We start from the raw sequence: 19,264 nt of genomic DNA on the forward strand, positions 1-19,264 counted from the left end.
TTATATTCTTAATAGGAAACACAAAACTATAAGAAATAAACTGTATAAAAATTAAATTAGCTACAGTATTAATTATAGTTAATAACAGGCTTCCAATTCTAGGCAGATTATCTTGAATGAGGCCGAAGTCAACTTTTGTTTTTCATTCGTCCCATTTAAAAATGCTGATAATCAATTTCAGTTTAAGTTAGATATTATCATTCAGTAAATTGGTTTATTTTATTTTTACAAAAATCATAATTCTTCAATATTCTAAATATTGACGTAGTATCCAACAAAGTAGGTAACTAATTTCAATTTTTAGTACAACATTATACTTACTAAATAGGCAAAATACCCCTAGACTACTTTAAAATTTGTGCAATTCAATTGATTCTCAATTTGTGAGAAGGTTTTATAAATTATCTTTATCGTGGGAAGGTCATTGTTTTTGTATTTAACATATACTTTAAAAATTTTAATTTTAATTTTTGCTAGTAATTGGAAGTAGCTGTGGCTAGTTTTTTCGGTTTTCTGCGTCTATCTTTGTTTCCTCCCGATAACCCTTTTTTTGTATTATTACACTTTGTGTATATATACAAGAATATGGAAAACACTTAAAACACTGCTTTTTGCAAAGCAATACTTCCAAGTGCTCTAAAATCCTTCCTAACCAATTTTTATATAAATTTTAAAAAAATGTTTTGAATTCTTACTAAGAGATGTATGTCATAAAACTGCTTGGTTTCCTGCTTCACTACTAGAAAATTAATATAGAGTCTGAGTCATATTTGAGATCACATACAGGGTTTATTGAAAACCACTGTTTAAAAAAAAAACGCCGAAATACGTCAAAAGGTTTGTCAAGGAGGACAACTTTCTAACCTAAAATTACTTCACCCCCTTTCACCCATTGCCGCCCAGGGTCATCCCCTTAAAAATTTTAAATGGCAAGGGTATCGAGTAATAGCTTGTTTAAAAGGTCTTTCGAAGTCTTTTATTTTGACGTTTGATTTTTTAAATCAATCGATTTGTTTTCGAGAACATTAGAAAAATCTTTGTTTATCTTAATTTGTTCAGATAGAAAACAAATACATGAAAATATCAGTTATTATTTCAATAAGTGTTCAAAATGTTGCCCGTTAGGGTTTGCCAAATCTACAATTCGTTTATAATTTAAAACGGAAACTACCAACATAAACAGCAATTCCGAAGATTAGACGTGGAAAAAACTAAATAACAACCTGAATTTTTTTCCGCATTCTTTTCATCAACACAGATATCCTGGGCGAACTGTATTTATTGTTATACCTGCTTAGTTATTTAGTTGCTAAGGAAAATATAGAATTTATTTTGCCGTCAGTTACATTTGTGACAGTCTTGGAATAGTGAAAATTTATTTGTTGAATTAAAGATTTTACTTCCAAAATGGTACACACTAGCCGAAAGAGTGAAGATTGTTCTAATTTATAGTGCCCAAAATCAATGTGCTCGGCAAACTGCCGTCACGTTTAACGCCAGACATCCGGAGAAGGTAACTTCGCATAGGTATGTTTTGGACCTTGTTACTAAGTTTACTGAAACTGGATCTGGTGCAAATAAAAAACGTGATCATCGGCGAATTTTGGATGAAGCCGCTCAAGTTAAAGTTTTGGGTCATTTTGGAATAAATCCTAATACTTCATTACGCAAAATTGTTGCTGCCACTGGTGTTTCATTAGGCTCTATTTACACAGTTACCAAACTTATACTTCCCATACTTAACCATAAATTTCATCCATTCAAAATGAAAATATTGCAAGAGTTAACCGAAGACGATTTTGATAGGCGAGTTGAGTTTTGTAAAAATGTCTCAAGCGATTAATGATAATACTATTCATGTAAAGAATATCTGCTTCAGCGATGAATGCAAATTTTATCTAAATGGATTTGTTAATAAGTGTAACTGTAGATATTGGAGCAATGAAAATCCTCATGCATTTGTAAAAGGGCATACCCAGTACCCTCAAAAAATTAATGTATGGGCAGGCATTTTAGGAAATAAAATGATTGGGCCATTATTTATTAATGGAAATTTAAATGGAGACATTTACTTGGATATGTTAGAAAATACCATCAATCCGCTTATCACTGAATCCATTGAAAACCAAATCGATGATGATGGAAACGCAGTACTTGATGAGGCTGAAATATATTTCCAGCAAGACGGCGCTCCTCCTCACTATGTTCTTCCCGTGCGGCAATGGCTAGACGACGAGTTTCCAGATAAATGGATAGGGCGAAGGGGCCCTATAGAATGACCTGCCAGATCTCCTGATATAACGTCGTTAGACTTTTTCTATGGGGTCGTTTGAAATCGGGAGTAAACACAATATGTTTACTCCCCAACCTGAAAGTTTGGATGAACTTCGTCAACGCATCATCAGCAGCTGCCATGTTATCCCACAACATGTTTTTAAAAATGTCCGTCAGTAATTTGAACATCGCCTATATCAAGAGAAAAAACAAAGATTTTTCTAATTTTCTCGAAAACGAATTGACCGATTTAAAGGAATCAAACGTTAAAATAAAAGACTTTGAAAGACCTTTTAAACAAGCTATTATTCGATACCCCTTGCTATTTAAATTTTTTAAGAGGATGACTCTTGGAGACAATGGGTGAAAGAAGGTGAAGTAATTTTAGGTTAGAAAGTTGACAAAGCTTTTGACGTATTTCGGCGTTTTTTTTAGATATTAGGTCAGAAGCACCAACTACCACAGGAGCAAAACACCTATTTACAGGTTAGCAATATGCTCAGTTACAATACAATACAGTAGCTTATAGATATTTTCAAAAAAATAAAACATAATATAAAAGATGATTTGACTATGTATATTTTCAGTTAGTTGCATAATAATTTCAACAATATTAATAAGAATGACCATTTACAAATGAACAACCTTTGATTTACCAAACAATTGCTGCTTTAATCGAGCTCCAAGATCCTCGCTGACATTAGCAAACATATCGGCAGTACGTTCTTGAATATCCCGTTTGGTTAATTTTATAGTACTGGCCAAATTCTTAACCTAATAAAGAAACGATAAACCTGAAATAATAAAATGATATATTTTTTAGATACCAATCTAGTTTTCTCGTCATTATTTAAAACTCGTTCCCAGAACACTTTTGGTTGTGAGTAGTTATCTTCATCAAAAAACTCTGGATAATAGTCTTCTTTTCCTTCAAACTGTTGTGGTGGAGGTGTCCAATTTGCTGCCTCAGAGTCTGGATGTGGACCTCCGAAGCTGTTGGGATAATAGTTAGGTGCTCCTCCTTGATTATAAAAGCTCATAAGTCCATCTCTTTGGAAGTTGTTCTACAAACGACATGATCTAATTTGAAGTAATTAAATATCGTTTAATAGTTACTCTAGGGTTCACCGGCTTATTAACAGGCAATTGCTGAAAATTGGCTCCGATTCTATATCTATGTGCATCTTGATAAGAATACATTCGGGCTTGTAGCATTCTATCTGGTGAATCTCCTATTCCGGGTGTTAAGTTATTTGGGCTAAAGGCTAATTGCTCAATTTCTGCGAAGTAATTGCTTGGGTTGCGGTTTAACTGGAACTTTCCAACTTTAATTAGAGGAAAGTTCTTATGAGGCCAAACCTAAAATATTAGAAAATAATATAAGAAAGGGCTTCATAAGCCGTACTTCTTTAGTCGATTGCTATTTTTATAAACTAAAAAGATCCATTGGTAAGTAGAAGTCCATTCTTGAAGTGGAGTGGCTAGAATATAGTGAGTTAGGAAGGGCGGAATGACTTTTCTTTATAAATGAGAAGATCCAATCCAGAAATACTTAGGAAATTGTTTCTTCATTATTTTATAAACAGTTTCTGTAAGACATGCAATAGAGTTATAAAATATATTTGATTCGTATTAAAATTCTAATATTGCCTAGAAAGTTTCGTAACTATTGATACTAAAATAATAAAAATTTAATTTCTCACCTTAGTAAGATCAAACACGTTAAACTTTTGCTGCTTCGCCTGTTCCGGGGTCATTACTTGAATATAAAAGGTCCAAGAGGGATAATCATTATTACCTGACTCTTTGGCATTTTGAATAGCATTATATAGATCTCTTGTAGCGTAATCTGGATCCTCTCCTGCAATTCTTTCTGCTTCTTTAGGATCTTCAAAGTTTTCAATGCCTTTAAAATATAAAGCAATTAAAATAAAAAGCAAACTGCTATACTTTAACGTTTATTTTTTTAGAAATGGAGAAAATATGAAATGTTACCCAGATGGGAAATCTATGTGCAAATTTGTATTTTATTTTTACATCGCGTGCACACTACAGAGATAGCAGAGCATCCGATTTGGAATCATTTTATTGAAATGTTTGTTGTTCTCTTCATGAAAATCATGATTTTTCAGGATTTGCTTTAGAGGACCGCCATTTTGTTTTTTTATTTCTAGATTAACAGAGGGTATCGTTTACCAACCAGAACTTCATATTTCTTGTGTGTTAGACACGAATAGAAGAAAAACGTCAACCTGTTCTTTTTTTTTGGCGATTATTGGCAGATGATACTCTTTTTGTCTGATAGTTATGTACCTAGCTTGCCTGGTGGTTTAGTGGAACTTTGCTTGTGTGGATTTTCACCACTATCAACTGTTTTCGTCAATTCGTGTTCGTAGTGGCTGGAACCCACTACAAGAGGATTCTTTTAATTCTTTTATCTATAGTTATTTTTTATTAATTTGGAATTGATGACTAGGTTTGTATCTCCTCTTAGTTAGTGTTAGTATTTGTAAACCACTATGATCGTACTTGGCTCCTGCCACAGGGGTAAATGAAACTAAAGTTTAGTAGTTTTATATTTTTGGCCGTTAGAGGTACTTCTGGGTGAGCCACTATGGTGTAAACAAAATCTTTTATACTGTTTGCGACTTCTATCATACACAGGAGCTTCTTTGTTGAGGCCTATATGATTATCGAAGAAGTTATGCACCTTTTGGCAACCGCGTACACCAGGACAGCTTATATCGACAGCTCCGTGCAAGAAAGTAACTGGAGAGACTCCTCATTAACACGCCGACGCGAAAGTAGCGTCTCTGCACGTTACGTAATAGTGGCACGTTACGAATTATAATCGTTTGTACGTTTTTATATAAGTTGTAATAATTAGTTTAAAATAATACGTATGTAACTGATTTATATTTCTACTTTAATAAATTAATGTTTAAATTAGTGGTCCTTCAAATTATTAAAACTGAACACGTCACGACAACGAAATTGGTTTCCACAGACCAATAAACATTCTTCAATAGCTGAAAATGACCTTACATGATTGGCCTAATCAAAAAGGTAATTGAAAACTTACTTTTATTTTTCCGTATTTTTGTTCTCTTCAGAAAATATTTGTAATAACGCCGTTGATTAAAAATTTGATGGCGCTTATTAACATATTTCTGATTATTTTCTTTTAAGTTGTGATTTTACCTAAATATTGGATAAGGATTTAAAATTTTGAACATAACAAACTTATTCCTGAATAGAGTTAAAGATTGAATTTTTATTTTAAATTTTAGTTGGCCACAGGAACGACCTTTCTGGTCTTTAAAGTTTTTAAACACAGCCCTCAACCCGATTCGGACCTTTAAATATTTTGAATTGTGACCTTTGATCAGTGGCGAAGCGTGAACTTTTTTTTCGGGTAGACAAACAATAAAAATCGTTAATTAAAAAAAATTTGCATTCAATATTATTCACTTTAATGAAATAGAGAATGAAAGCGCATGAAATATTAACTCAAAGAGAAAAATTATGTAGTGATATAAAAACGAAAAAAATAATTACTACTAGCATTAAAAGATAGATAGATAAAAATAAATACTACTTACAAAAAAACACAACTAAAATACAATTGCCAATATCGAACAGTTGTTCATAAATAACCACTAAAATATCCACTAAAAAAACATTTTCTATACACCCAAAAATAAAAATTCTAATTATTAAATTACTATAGCACGCGCCCCCAACAAATGCAAATTCATCAAAACGAAACAAAACTGAAGATGTATTGCGGCCGACCAGATCAAGCGAGACCATAAACAATAACCCTCAACAGCATAATAAAATAGCTGGTCGACTTCGATAGACAAAAGCTCGAATGTCTTTCCCGCGAGTAAATTTTGCATACGTAATAGGCTGAATGCTGATGCGGCGGGACCTCTGTAGCCTGCTTGATGCGTATTTGGTTCGATTATATGCTCCAAATTTCGGAAGACAAAATTATCAATGTGTCTTCCTGGGGCTCGTATACATTAATTGGGTGTCAGACCTGTATTTTTATCTTAATCAGTGCGGCAAGCGGGGCGCGCCTTCGGATTAATCATGTTTAGATACTATATAATATTAGTAAAGATAGCGACCACGTTCTGTGTTCATTTTTTTTTTTAATTTTAATTCAACAATTACATGAAATAATTACGGGATAAATTAATGACAAATAACTGGATAATTTTGGGTAGACAGTGTCTACCTTGTCTACTCGTACGCTTCGCCACTGCCTTTCATTTTAAACTTTGCTTACTATTGACCGTCGATGTAAAAGTAAAACTTTCCTAGATAATTGAGTGGTTTACCATCTCTTAGTTTTCATTAATTTTTAATAAAGTTAAAATTATTTTAAGGTCCTAAGTAGTCATTTATTTAATAGCATCTATATTTGCGGTTCTATTTCGATTTATTAGTATGATGTTTACCATTTTATCCGTAAGTAAGTTTCTTGTAAGTTGATTGATTGCACTTTAGTGCATAGTTAAAAAAAGTGATAAGAACACATACGCAATATACAATAAGGTAAGTTAGGCTTATTGCATTTAAATGATACTCAACATCTATGTGGTTTGTCTGCAGTTGCTTTTTCTGGGCCAGAGTTTTCAAATTAAGGCACTCCTGATGTTCTCATAAGATTATATAGTTGTCGTGACGCAGGGATGGCTACACAGATTTAATATGGTATTTCAAAGTGTGACGCATTGGATGGAAATCTGCTGCATTTACGAATTACTTTTTTTAGTTTTTAGCGTGTTTTAGTTATTTGATACATATAAAACGTTGACTCATTAATAAAAATTAAGATGCTAACGATGTTTTCTAGTTCACCAGGCCACACATTTTACTCTGCCGTTAGAATACATGGTTGCCATGACGCAAAGATGATACACAGCATTAAAACGGTATTTCAACATGTTACGCATTGGATAGGAATCTTTTGAATTTATTGATTAGTTTACCAGTACCAGTGTTTGAGCATATATGTATATAGCTCTAGAATATTTCTGAAATTTCTGAAATCTCCTAGAGTCGAGTGAATTGCCACACTTTTGTAAAACTCTTTAATTTCGTTATTTAATATAATATTCACCTTGATTAGTTTTATAAATAAATTTGCACCAAGTAAGTTTCCTATTCTTGTCAATAAGTGAAAATGTATGGGAACCATAACCGTGTTGATGACGGTGTCCGTTCGGAATACCTCTGTCAGAAAATAGAAACATAACCTATAAAAAAATATTGTAAATAAGCGGAGCTATTAAATTAAGATATATTCGTTTTTTACCTGATGCACACACATTGGGGTTAAAGAAAAGTAATCCCAAAAAGCATCCCAATCTCTCAAGTTGGTGACAGGGTTTCTTTTTTGGGTGTGGATAAACATGGGAAATAAAATTGGATCTCTCATAAAAAAGATTGGAGTGTTATTCCCAACAAGATCCCAAATTCCTTCTTCAGTGTAGAATTTTATAGCGAAGCCTGTGTAAAAAAAAACTACGTCTAACATACAATATTTTTCTGGTAATATCTTAAGAAATATTTTTTTTTATTAGTATGCTTTAAAGAAAGAATAATAAAAATAATATTTAATTGTTTAAAATAGTTAGTTTTACCTCTTGGATCTCGAACTGAATCTGCTGACCCCATATTGCCTGCTACATTCGAAAACCTACATATTAATATGTTATTAAGTAAATGTTTACATCTATAAAAAATAGTATAATTTGTCGCAAGCCACGATGGGATCAAAAGAATAAAAACTTAAAGTTTTTATTCTTTTGATCTTGTTTTGTGTCAATTTAAAGCCAGATAGTTCAGAAAAATAACATAGGCTGTCGTAATTGAAGAAGAGCCAAAAATTCAAATATTCAAAAAAAAAAGATTTCGACCAGAAAGTAAACTTATTCTATTGGTTCTATTCGCTTTGATGTCCACATTGATAAACTGTACAATTGAAATTTTTATAAATTTGCTTTGATCAGTATACATAGTATGACTTTTCTTCTTCTAATCTTTATTACACTCATTATTCCTACAAAGGTATACTTTCAAGGTACTCCTTTTATATCAGGTAACTGCATTTATTTAATATACTTAATTATTTTAGCAATAGTTTTTAAGAGTTAATAATTATAACTAACAATTTTTGTTTGACCTTACATTGTGAAGAGTTTTTTTTGACTGACCCGAGACCAGGTCATTATAACCATCATTGCAATAATTAGTTTCTAATGGTTCCTACTCTATAAATAAATCCACGTAGAGATTTTGAATACCCCTACAATATTTTTTTATCTAACTTTGCCTTTATCTCCAATTAGAGACCCAGCATCTGTGTGTAGTGAACATCCCTTTTATTGAGGACATACCTAATTCCTTCCAAAATCTAGCCTCCTTACTATTGTATTTTCAATCCTATTGAGATGGTCTGGGGAGCAATTAAAAAACAGTTGCGCAAAATCAATCAAACACCGCTATTAAGCGCGTCTGTGCTAGACAATACACGAACGGTCAATGAAATCGACAAAACCAATTTATGGAAGAACTGTGTATCTTACGTTAAAAGTGTAGAAGTCCAATTATAATTCGTGCCAATGACGAATCCAGTTCTGAAGAGATCGATAGTGATGCTAAATAGGTAAGCATTTTTGAATGTAAAAAATTTGGGTGCAAAATTATGAATATGTAGTTAAAATTTCATTGTTCACTGGGAATTTTTGGGCTTATCGAAATCAAATATCAGCGGACGCAAGTATAACAATATTCTATTGCAGCACGGCCGCGACATAATTTTATACCCATGTTACAACAAAACATCCACTATTTTTTCGAATTTATTTGCATTTTTACTCAATTTAATTTGTTTTTTTTTTGACAATTTTTGTAATAATTAAAAAAAATTAACACGCAAAAGTCATAATTAAATCTAATTATGACTTTTGCGCGACTTGATAATTAATGTTTTTGTTGGTTGTATAACATATTTACTTAGAACATTGAAAGGCTAGAAGTAGCATGCCGTGGAACTATGGACAGGTTTGTTTGCTTGCAACATCTCTGATGCAATGATGCCAAATGCTTATACAGAAATGGCAAAAATCACTTTATAATATCATAAAAATTTTCAGTTGTTTCCGAAGGCTCAAAACAATACTACTGCTCCCCTTTAATAAAATATCAAGCATTTTTTTTAAATAAATTTGATAAAATACTCTATATCGAAGTCAATATTAACTTTAAATAAATGAAAATAAAGTACGAAGAAACGAGAAAACGGTAATGGCATCGCAACGCCGCTCGATCCCATTGTTTATGCCACTCATACAAGCACTCTCGACCAGTGACGTCGTCAACAAATATTTACCTGATAAATTTTTATTAATCATTATAGAGTTTGACTATAAGTAATATTACCATTTATGAGCTATTTATGTGTTTTTTTAACGGACTTCGTTAGAGGAAGGTCCTAATAAAAGGCACCATTTTTGTCAAAGCATTTTTATGGAAATTAAATATTTTAATATAATATTATAGATTTCTTAATAAATCATGTTTTAAGACACAAATTATTAACATTTTGCAAAATTTTATTGTTATTATTATATTGGACAAAACTCAGGTTTACATCACTTACTTTATATCACATAATATATACTTCTATGGTGCTGACTTTTTCAAAGGGACAGTATTGATTCAGCGGAAAGAGTTAAAACTACAAGGAGGTTTAAATTGTGAAGGAGTTGCAGGTTTTTTATAGGTTATAAGATTTTTATTATGAGTATTTAGCCTGTACAATGGTTTTGAGACATTTAACAGTGACCTATATAATACCTAATACCAAATATTATATCATATTAATTTATACTAAAAAACAAAGCTTACCTAAGAATAAAGACTATGTACAATAGATTAGATTAAATAGTTTATTAGTAAAAATATACAATCAAGTACTTTTACAAGTCAAATAAATTATGTAGTATGTTGGGCTTTTTCAAAAATCATGTTATTATTTCTTAAGTATTTTAATAATGACTTGAGACATCTAATTCAATTTCTTTGGGGCAAATTTGTTTATTGCAATCTTCGAATTTTAATTTTTTGCTCTTTATTTTTTTTCCATAATTTGGTAACAAGTGATTTAGCTTTTGAAACGGTGGAATCATCAGTGCTTAGGTCCTCAGGATATCATTTTGATTTTACCCTAGAATAATATACATAAAAATATAGTATTACCAATTAATTGCATTTAATTAAACAAATATAACACAATAAAATACTATATCACTTTTAAATAAGATATATAGAATAGGATAATACATGGCATAAAACTAGTAGTCTATTTTGAGTGTATTTTTACCTTTTCCTTGGCAGAGTCAGGGAATATGTAGCAGTTAAACAAAAACGGCTTGGATAAGAAATAGTAATTGTTGACCTAGACCCCACGGTTACTGTAGAACTATTAATGTCAGATGCAGTTATTGTTGATGATGAATGATCAGATCTATAATTATACAAAATTTGGTGTATCTAGAATATTAATCTATTTTAATTATCCATACTTGTCTATATCAGCTTCACTGTTTGTACTATATACCATTTTGGAAGCTAAAGAAGTTTTTGCACTCTTCAGGAAAACTACCCTTGCAGCTTTGAAGGGTAAATCACTTGGTAAATTAACTGAATTATCAGCTGCTGTGTTTTTAACCAGTGCATCAGAAATCCTAGTAAAAAAATAGTTTTACATACATACCTAATTTAATAAGTATTAGGTATAAATAAAGCTTATATGAGTAACACTAATCCTTTTTGTGACGATTTTTTTATACTAGAAAAATATATTTAAAAAAAAATTACCTTTGAGGTAGAGCTGATTTTTTTAATCTGTTTGGTCTAAGTCTGGCTACTGATAATATTATCTTCCTTATATAAGAAATCACTTCTAAGGATGTGATCTGAACAAACAAATATGTTCTGTTTAATTTTGTTGATTTCCATTAATGAAATCCATTGTTCCCTTTGGGCATATATTAGGCAATCTATAATAAGTATTTGATATTTAATCAAAAAGCAAAAAAAATTACAGTAATGAATTAATAAAAAATTAAAAAATTACAGTAATGGTGCCAATTTCTATATATATTATTGTAAGTTGCAATATGGTAAAACAAAAAAAAAATATCGACCAAATTTTAGGGAAAGACAAAATTAACTTTATACATAGATATCAATATCTAAATAATTTTCAAAATTCTTTAACGGCAATAAAAAATTAGTAATTTCATCTATCTACCTAATGTCTATATTAAAAAAACATAACAATACATAGATAGGTACATGGTTATTAGGTATGCCTTCTTTCTGCCAAAACAACAACAAAAAAACATAAAATCCTGTAATAAAACCAGGGATAAAATTCTAGTTTTATATTTTTATAGCCTATTGATAGATGAATATGTTCAAAAAAATATTTAGATTTAAAAATATAAATATTTTGTTATTTTACCCACACTTTCACATTCAAGTTTTTATTAGGTTTATCTATAAGATCCCCTATTCTACGTTTATCATCATAAACGTAATTGACCTAGACCATAACCATCATCATGGTTACCCCATGATGTGATGTTATGAAAGTATCGGTACTTACTTGTGAAAAGATCGGCTTGAATCACCTTTTTATCACGATGCGACACAAACGACACAAGTTTTTCCCATCCTAGCAATTTAAAAAAACACTAAAATGTGGCCTTTTTCCTTTTGAAACCGAAAATTAAAGAAAATACACGAATCCCGAAAATAAACAAAAAGCCGTTTGACAGATGACACTACGCGTATGGCTCAGACGCTTAAGCTCCGGTGTTGTCGCTTCAAATTTTTTAGAAGCAGTTTTAGGGATAACAATGTTAGTAATTTTGTTTTTTTATGCTTAAGGATATTATATTTATTCTTAAAATAGGTTAATTGTAGTATTTATACTTTTTATTTTAAATTTTCCTATAAAATACTACACAAATGAGTTAAATTAACGTTATAATGGTTGTTAAAATATAGCTAAAAATTTCCTCCGTTGGAAATTTGCGTCGACTTGACAACAGAGAATCGGCAAATATGTTTGTAAACAAAACACCCCTCTTGCCCCTGTGCACATGTTGGACTCAAACAAAGTTGTTGTTTACTAATTCTAGCCTTTCAATGTTCTAAGCATATTTACTATATACAAGGTGTCCAAATAGGGTAGCAGCACTATTTGTGCATTTAATCTCAGACGTGGCAACGCCGCCACTTACGGTGGAAGTCAAAATGTAAACGGGTTCAAGGAATTTCAGTTGCAATGGAGCCGTTTACCGGAGAGCAACGCGCTTTTTGTGCACGTGCATTTTACCAAAACAATAATTCAATTGTGACAGCACGCCGTCTATATCGCGCTCATTACCAATTACATGATATTCAATTATCACCTAGCCCTGATGTTATTAGAAAATGTATCAGAATGTTTAAAGCTACTAGATCCATAGTAAAAATTCATAATCCAAGCCGCCCACGAATCGTAAGAAGTGCAGAAAACATCGAACGAGTACGTCAATCAGTCAGACAGAATCCAACCTTATCTGTACGGAAGCGAAGTCAGACGACTACTCTCAAAAGATCATCTTTGCATAACATTTTGACCAAAGACTTGCATCTGCATGCATATAAGATACAGTTTGTGCAGGAATTAAAACCGAGGGATTACAATACACGGTTAGAATTTGTCAATGAAATGATGGAACGATTCGTCGATTTCAATAACATTTTATTCAGTGATGAGACTAATTTTTATGTAAATGGCCACGTAAATAAGCAAAATTGCAGGTACTGGTCAGACGTTAACCCTCGCGGAAAACAGGAACGTCCACTGCATAGCCTTAAAGTGGTCGTATGGGCTGATATGTCTGCTGATGGCATAATTGGGCCGTATTTTTTTGAAGATTAAAATGGACGGGCACTTACCGTAAATACCGAGCGGTATTGTGCAATGTTACAAGATTTTCTTGCATTATCTCTCCGACAGTTTCAAGGTTTTAACTTAGAAACCTGGTTTCCGCAGGATGGTGCGACATGCCATACATCAAATCGGGCAATTGAAGCTGTTCAACATGTATTCCCAATAAAGTCATTTCAAAAAGATGCAATACTAACTGTCCTACTAGCAGCCCGGACCTGTCGCCACTTGATTATTTCTTATGGGGTTAGCTCAAAAGTAAGGTCTACGAGAATAATCCAGCTGATACAAATCAATTAAAGCAAAATATCCAGGAGCAAATAAGACTAATATCAAGGGAAATGTGTGGACGGGTTATCAATAATCTTCGTTCTCGATTTGAAGAGTGCATACAGCGCAACGGACACCATTTAGACAACATAAAAGTTTTTAGGATTTTATTTTATTTTTTGTATTAGACACTTTTATATAGTTGAAAATAGTATATTTATACTTTTAACGGGCGGCATCCCGCAGATATATCGACATCTTTGTGGTGTTGCATGTATGTGTGTATCGGTTTTTTATAATCGCGATGCTTTCCTTATTTGTCCTTTTTTGAAAAGTTGCCTATTTTTGTATTACTTAGTGTATTTTATGTGTACAAATATTTTAGACAAATAAAAAGGATTTTTTTGAGGCTATAAGACAGATAATAAAACTAATATGGCAGAAAAGACCATCGAGAAAAAGGCAACTTGGGAGACACAAGCAAGGCATATCTTGTATTAATGAATATTTCTCTAGGCACGACTCTAATGGAGGACCGAGGGACCTGGAGGAGTATACTGCAATCAGCCAAGACCCACCCTTGGTTGTAAAACTAACTTGTATATATGTATGTATTTTTATAACCTATATACGTGAAGATATTTATCTTCAGTGCTAAAAATTAGATTCCATAAACATATTATTTAACTGATAACTTCACTTACATAACAATAAGGCCCAAAGAGCGACTCTCATCCAAAAAATTCCATCGAAATACATTCAAAAATAAGAAAAAGAGAAATATTGAAATTTATTGTCATTCGGTTACATTAAGTGGAGGTCCAAAAATCGTTTTAAAATAGGCTTGGCATCACCTTTATAAGGATAAATATTTTTCTTTTTCATTGTGAAGTTTGAAAAGTTGGATTTTAAAAAATAAATAATTAGGTCCAATAAAAAAATATTTATATTTCTTCCTAAATTACTTTTTCTTCAAATTAATTATTATTTCTTGTTTAAATCTCAAAAAAACATACCTTACAGCGATTGGAGTCTTTTTTCCGACAGACTCAAAAACTGAGGAGCTCGTGTATTCACTAAGTTCTTTAGTGCACTCGAAGACACCAAATGCGCCAGCTCCTTTTGCATGAACAATCCTTTCTGGAATCCTCTCTCTAAAATATTATTTTACTATTACCTATTTATTAAACAAATAAAACCATTTTTAATAAAATACTTCCTCTTTAAATTCTTAAAATATTATATTTTTTTAATTAAATAAGGTAAATTAGTTAAATATTTATATTACGTGCCTATGAAAATGACTAAGATGCTCAATCATCTGCCAGTCTCTAAGTGGAATTAGTCCATACTTGCCAATTGTCAAACTTGTCATGGGATTGACAATTCCAATTCCAGCGCTGTTCGTGGCATAACCAATTTTGTTCTTCAAATTATAAAGTTCATGAATTTTTCAGAACTATAATCGATTTAATATAATAAATTCATGGTAAGATTATGCATTTTTGACATAACATATTTTTATCATTATATGAGTTTTTTTATCTGGTTGTCATTACTATTAAACTGCTTAAAAAGAAACCACACTGAGCTTTTATGATGTTAAATTCTATTTCGGTTTACTCTATATATATTAATTAATATTCACATTTAAACATTAGTCACCTTATTAGTTCAAGCATTTTAAACAAGTTTTGTTTGCGTAACTATGTGACATAAAGATATATTTACCATAAAACATACACATATTATCATAAAAAAATATTGTGAAAATTTTTCTTGAAAAAAAATTGTGTGTTTTATTAAAAGTGTTTTTTTAAGGTTTAAGTGTTTCTACATTTTCATCATTTTATAAAAAATATCCCATTAAAAGTTTAGGTTACAATATTAAGTAACAGGGCCTTATTGTAAATGCGCAATGTTAAAATGTTTTCAAAAAATTATAGCTCTAGAAAAAATTACGAACATATCAAGGCTTAAGTTCAACGGATATTTGTATTGCACAGTTTGCTTAATTTTCTATAAGCAAATATCTAGCCTTAGTTTATCATCCATATTTCAAAGGCGCATAAAAGAGTCAGAAAAAAAAAGTCATTTAAAAGCAGCTCTTTTTTAAAAGGCCGATTTACGCGTGGGGAATTAAGTAAGAGTGAGGTCGGTAAGAAAGATTTTATATCACTACATGGATTAACTAGACGTAGGATTAAAACAATAAATAGTAATATTCAGATATTTGGAAATGGTTTTGTATAAGAAAGGTTAAATATTTAAACAGGAAACACAAGTTCAGCGACGCTGTGAAAGCACACATTTCTAAACTTCAAGCTAATTTAACTTAAAGCCATGAGATACAACGGAAGAGATGTAGTGCATGAGTTATGCTTTAAAATATGAGAATGGAATGGCCAATAGAATGGTGCGAATCTATATTTGTTTCTATAAAAAAACATCACCGACGAAATATAATGTAAACAGTAACTCTCATGCTACACGCAAGCAAAGTACTTACTCCATCATCTATGAATTTTTGAAAATATTTCTGCTTCCACAAATATCGGATGAATAGAGAGGATTCATACCAGGTAAACGTATACGAGAATAGGTATACCCATCAGATTATTAAAAAAGCGAAAAACACAATTTAAAATTATATTTGTATTTCGTGGACTTTACGAAAGCGTTCATCCTGTGAACTGGTTACTTCTGTGGAGAGTGAAGTAAAATAGATGTTCCGAAACATTTGATATTTTTAATTAGGAGACTCTAACAACACAAAAAAGCCAAGGTCAAAATAGGACAAACAGCGTCCAGAGCTTTTAAGACAGGGGCCAATGTTAGACAGATATGCATACTCTTGCCCCTTCTTTACAACATATATAGCGATGACATCATGAAAAAAGCTCTTGACGATTGGGAAGGTACATTATAAATTAGAAGAAATAAAAGCCTTAGGTATGCGGACCACACCTTGATTACTGCAGCAGGTGAATAACAACTGATAAATATATATAAGGAACAAATTAGAGAATATGGTTTAAAAATCAATAAAACCAAACCTAAAACAATGATGATCTATCGATCCAATGACATATTTAATGTTAAAAATGTAGCGAGATAAGATATACTAAACAAGTTGGTATAACGGGGATAGTTAATATATTCATCAAGTATTCTCGTTTTGACCGCAAATAAAAAGTGGTATTCTTATGTTTTTGTTTTTTATCTAAACAAATTAAGGTAAACAAAGATTTTTCTAATTTTCTCGAAAACGAATCGACCTATTTAAAAAAATCAAACGTCAAAATAAAAGACTTCGAAAGACCTTTTAAACAAGCTGTTACTCGATACCCCCTGCCATTTAAAATTTTTAAGAGGATGACTCTGGGGGGCATGGGGGTGAAGTAATTTTAGGTTAGAAAGTTGTTCCTCTTGATAAACCTTTTAACGTATTTCGGCGTTTGTTTTTAAACAGTGGTTTTCGATAAATCCGTGGTGGGAAGTTTTCAAATGAACACCCTATACTATATTATCTTTCGTAAATCAAAATTTTTTTAGATTTATCAATTTGTAAATATTGCCTAATAAGTAATATAAAATAAATCATGAGTATTTAATTTTGTGTTTCAATAGAGTAAAACAAGGTAATAAGCCATGTCATACTACTTTTGTTCATTACATATTTTATAGTTACCCTAAATTAATACTTATAAAAAAAAATCTGTGAGATACAATGTTGAGGAATTTTGTAGTTGTAAAATAAAGTTGACCTACTAGTTAAAAAAAAAGTATATTATGAAAATTTTGGAAAATGACAGTTGCCTAAAATATTTGACAAATATGGTGCACGTTTTTTCCCTGTGATCATAATGTCAACAAGTTCTGTTCTATCTGATGCAAGCAAATCACATAGAACAGAGAAAGTAAATATACAGTTTCATACCAAATGTTTCAGTTTTAATAAATAACATGATTTTAAAAAATTTCGGATACTAACAGATTTAAAATACATAATACAGATTGCTCCAGATAGGAACAAGAGCTTTATAATAAAACAACTTTTTATTCTTAAGCTATGAAATGTTCTACATACTCTATATTAAACTTAAAAAACATTTAAAATTTGTCAAAGTTTCTCAGAAGGGTTGTAGGAACATTGATTGCTCTTTAAAAATATGATACGAGTAATAAAGGATAAGCCAAAGAATTCTATCGAAATCTATTTCAGTAATAACGTATTTAAAAGAAGCATTAAAAATTTACCTAAACTAATAAAATGTAGAACATCAAAACGTTATTAGTGAAAATTCCCTATATGTAAGCAAAAAATTAATTACATTTTATTTAGTATTATTTTACTTTGGTTAAAATACAAATTTATTTACCTCATTTTTTGCTTTCCACTGCTCCAGTTGTTGGGCTGCTGCGTCACGTTCAGACATTTTTTATTAATAAAAAGCTATAAATGCGATCAATACATAAAGATGCACCTGTAACTTCTTAATTGAAGGTTTAAATAAAACAATAACAAAAATTGATTCTTTTCGGTATTTATATATGACTTTATTTGCATAAGAGTAGGGCATGTACATATTTTTGCTAGGATAGATAGCTATATTTTTCTTACTGGTTAGTGGTCTTCGGTTATATTAATCAGCAGAGAGGCGATGGGAAACAAAGTCATTTCTTATTTATTATATTTTTTTGCTTTAGAAAATTATAATGGGACTGGAACCTTTGGTGTAAACTTTAAATAGTGGAATAAAGTTTGTAGAGAAAGTATAGTTGCCGACAACGATAATCCATTTCCTTTTATCTAAGATCTGCTGATTTTAGCGGAAAAATCCTGACGTATGAGAATTCTTGTCTGCTGCATATTTAACATGTGCAAATATTTTACAAGCATGACAAATTTTTTTTACGATTTTTTTTTATCGAATAGACACAAAGTATCTACAAAACAGATTTTGCACAACAAAAATTATCTTCCCTTTAAAAAATTGGATTATTTACAATAATTCACAGGCGCCGGGCTTATAATCTTTAAAGTCGATTTATTTTATGCATATAATTAATTCGGTTTTAAGATTTGTATTTTTTTTTATATTATGATAGTTATATTACTTCTCAGTCTAAAGGTTTATTTTTTATCACTAAAATAGAAGTTACTGTATTTCAATACTCCAAGTGGTAGTGCGATCCGGTTTGTGATCCCTGTGTATTGTCTGGTTGCCTTGCCCTGAAGAAGTCAATAAGCAGAAAACCGTGTCGGCAAAGACGTGTGAAATCAAAAGAGCCTGTCCTTTTATCACTTAAAAAACTGCGTTTATATTCTTTTTTTATTTTTAATACTAATTTTACAACACATTTCTCAGAACTGATTATTTTAATCACATGCCGAATTTAGTATCTATTTTGGCAAATAAGCAATTTCGCTATTTAAGTTTATTATATGCATTAAAAATAAACTTTAGACTACTATTGTCTTTCCATTTAAAAACAATTTAACAAAAGAGAAATAAAACACCAAATTCATTAAAACTTGCTATAACTAAGTATTAAAATTTGACGAGTAACCTATTTATTTTATTATTTACTTTGATAAGTACGAAAACTATAAAATTTAAGCCGTTTCGATTATATGCAAATATCATTCTATGAAAATAAATAATAGCATGTACTCGTTAGTTTGTTTAA

General features: G+C 31.0%; 1 protein-coding gene and 1 long non-coding RNA gene across 2 annotated transcripts; both read right to left on the reverse strand.

Annotated features, from left to right (window-relative positions):
* Positions 1-2,830: 2,830 nt before the first annotated feature.
* LOC126744351 (catalase-like) lies at positions 2,831-18,096 on the reverse strand. The gene is made up of 10 exons (XM_050451727.1): positions 17,953-18,096; positions 14,863-14,996; positions 14,587-14,724; positions 7,932-7,987; positions 7,604-7,797; positions 7,409-7,544; positions 3,978-4,180; positions 3,391-3,633; positions 3,102-3,338; positions 2,831-3,048 (listed from the first exon to the last, which is right to left on the reverse strand). The coding sequence occupies exons 1-10, from the start codon at positions 18,007-18,009 to the stop codon at positions 2,905-2,907; spliced, it is 1,542 nt and encodes a 513-aa protein (XP_050307684.1). The 5' UTR covers positions 18,010-18,096; the 3' UTR covers positions 2,831-2,904.
* On the reverse strand, positions 10,228-12,518 carry LOC126744355 (uncharacterized). The gene is made up of 5 exons (XR_007663120.1): positions 11,966-12,518; positions 11,173-11,354; positions 10,878-11,039; positions 10,676-10,819; positions 10,228-10,519 (listed from the first exon to the last, which is right to left on the reverse strand). It is a non-coding gene; the product is annotated as an uncharacterized LOC126744355 (long non-coding RNA).
* Positions 18,097-19,264: the final 1,168 nt, after the last annotated feature.

The sequence above is a fragment of the Anthonomus grandis genome, chromosome 14 (assembly GCF_022605725.1).
Source record: "Anthonomus grandis grandis chromosome 14, icAntGran1.3, whole genome shotgun sequence".
NCBI classification, from domain to species: domain Eukaryota; kingdom Metazoa; phylum Arthropoda; class Insecta; order Coleoptera; family Curculionidae; genus Anthonomus; species Anthonomus grandis.

Coding starts and splice junctions, on each gene's coding strand:
- LOC126744351 (XM_050451727.1), bottom strand. CDS start 18,009: ATGTCTGAACGTGACGCAGCAGCCCAACAACTGGAGCAGTGGAAAGCA. Junction 14,997..17,952: donor AGTGGAAAGCAAAAAATGAG/GTAAATAAATTT, acceptor TATAATTTGAAG/AACAAAATTGGTTATGCCAC. Junction 14,725..14,862: donor CATCTTAGTCATTTTCATAG/GCACGTAATATA, acceptor ATAATATTTTAG/AGAGAGGATTCCAGAAAGGA.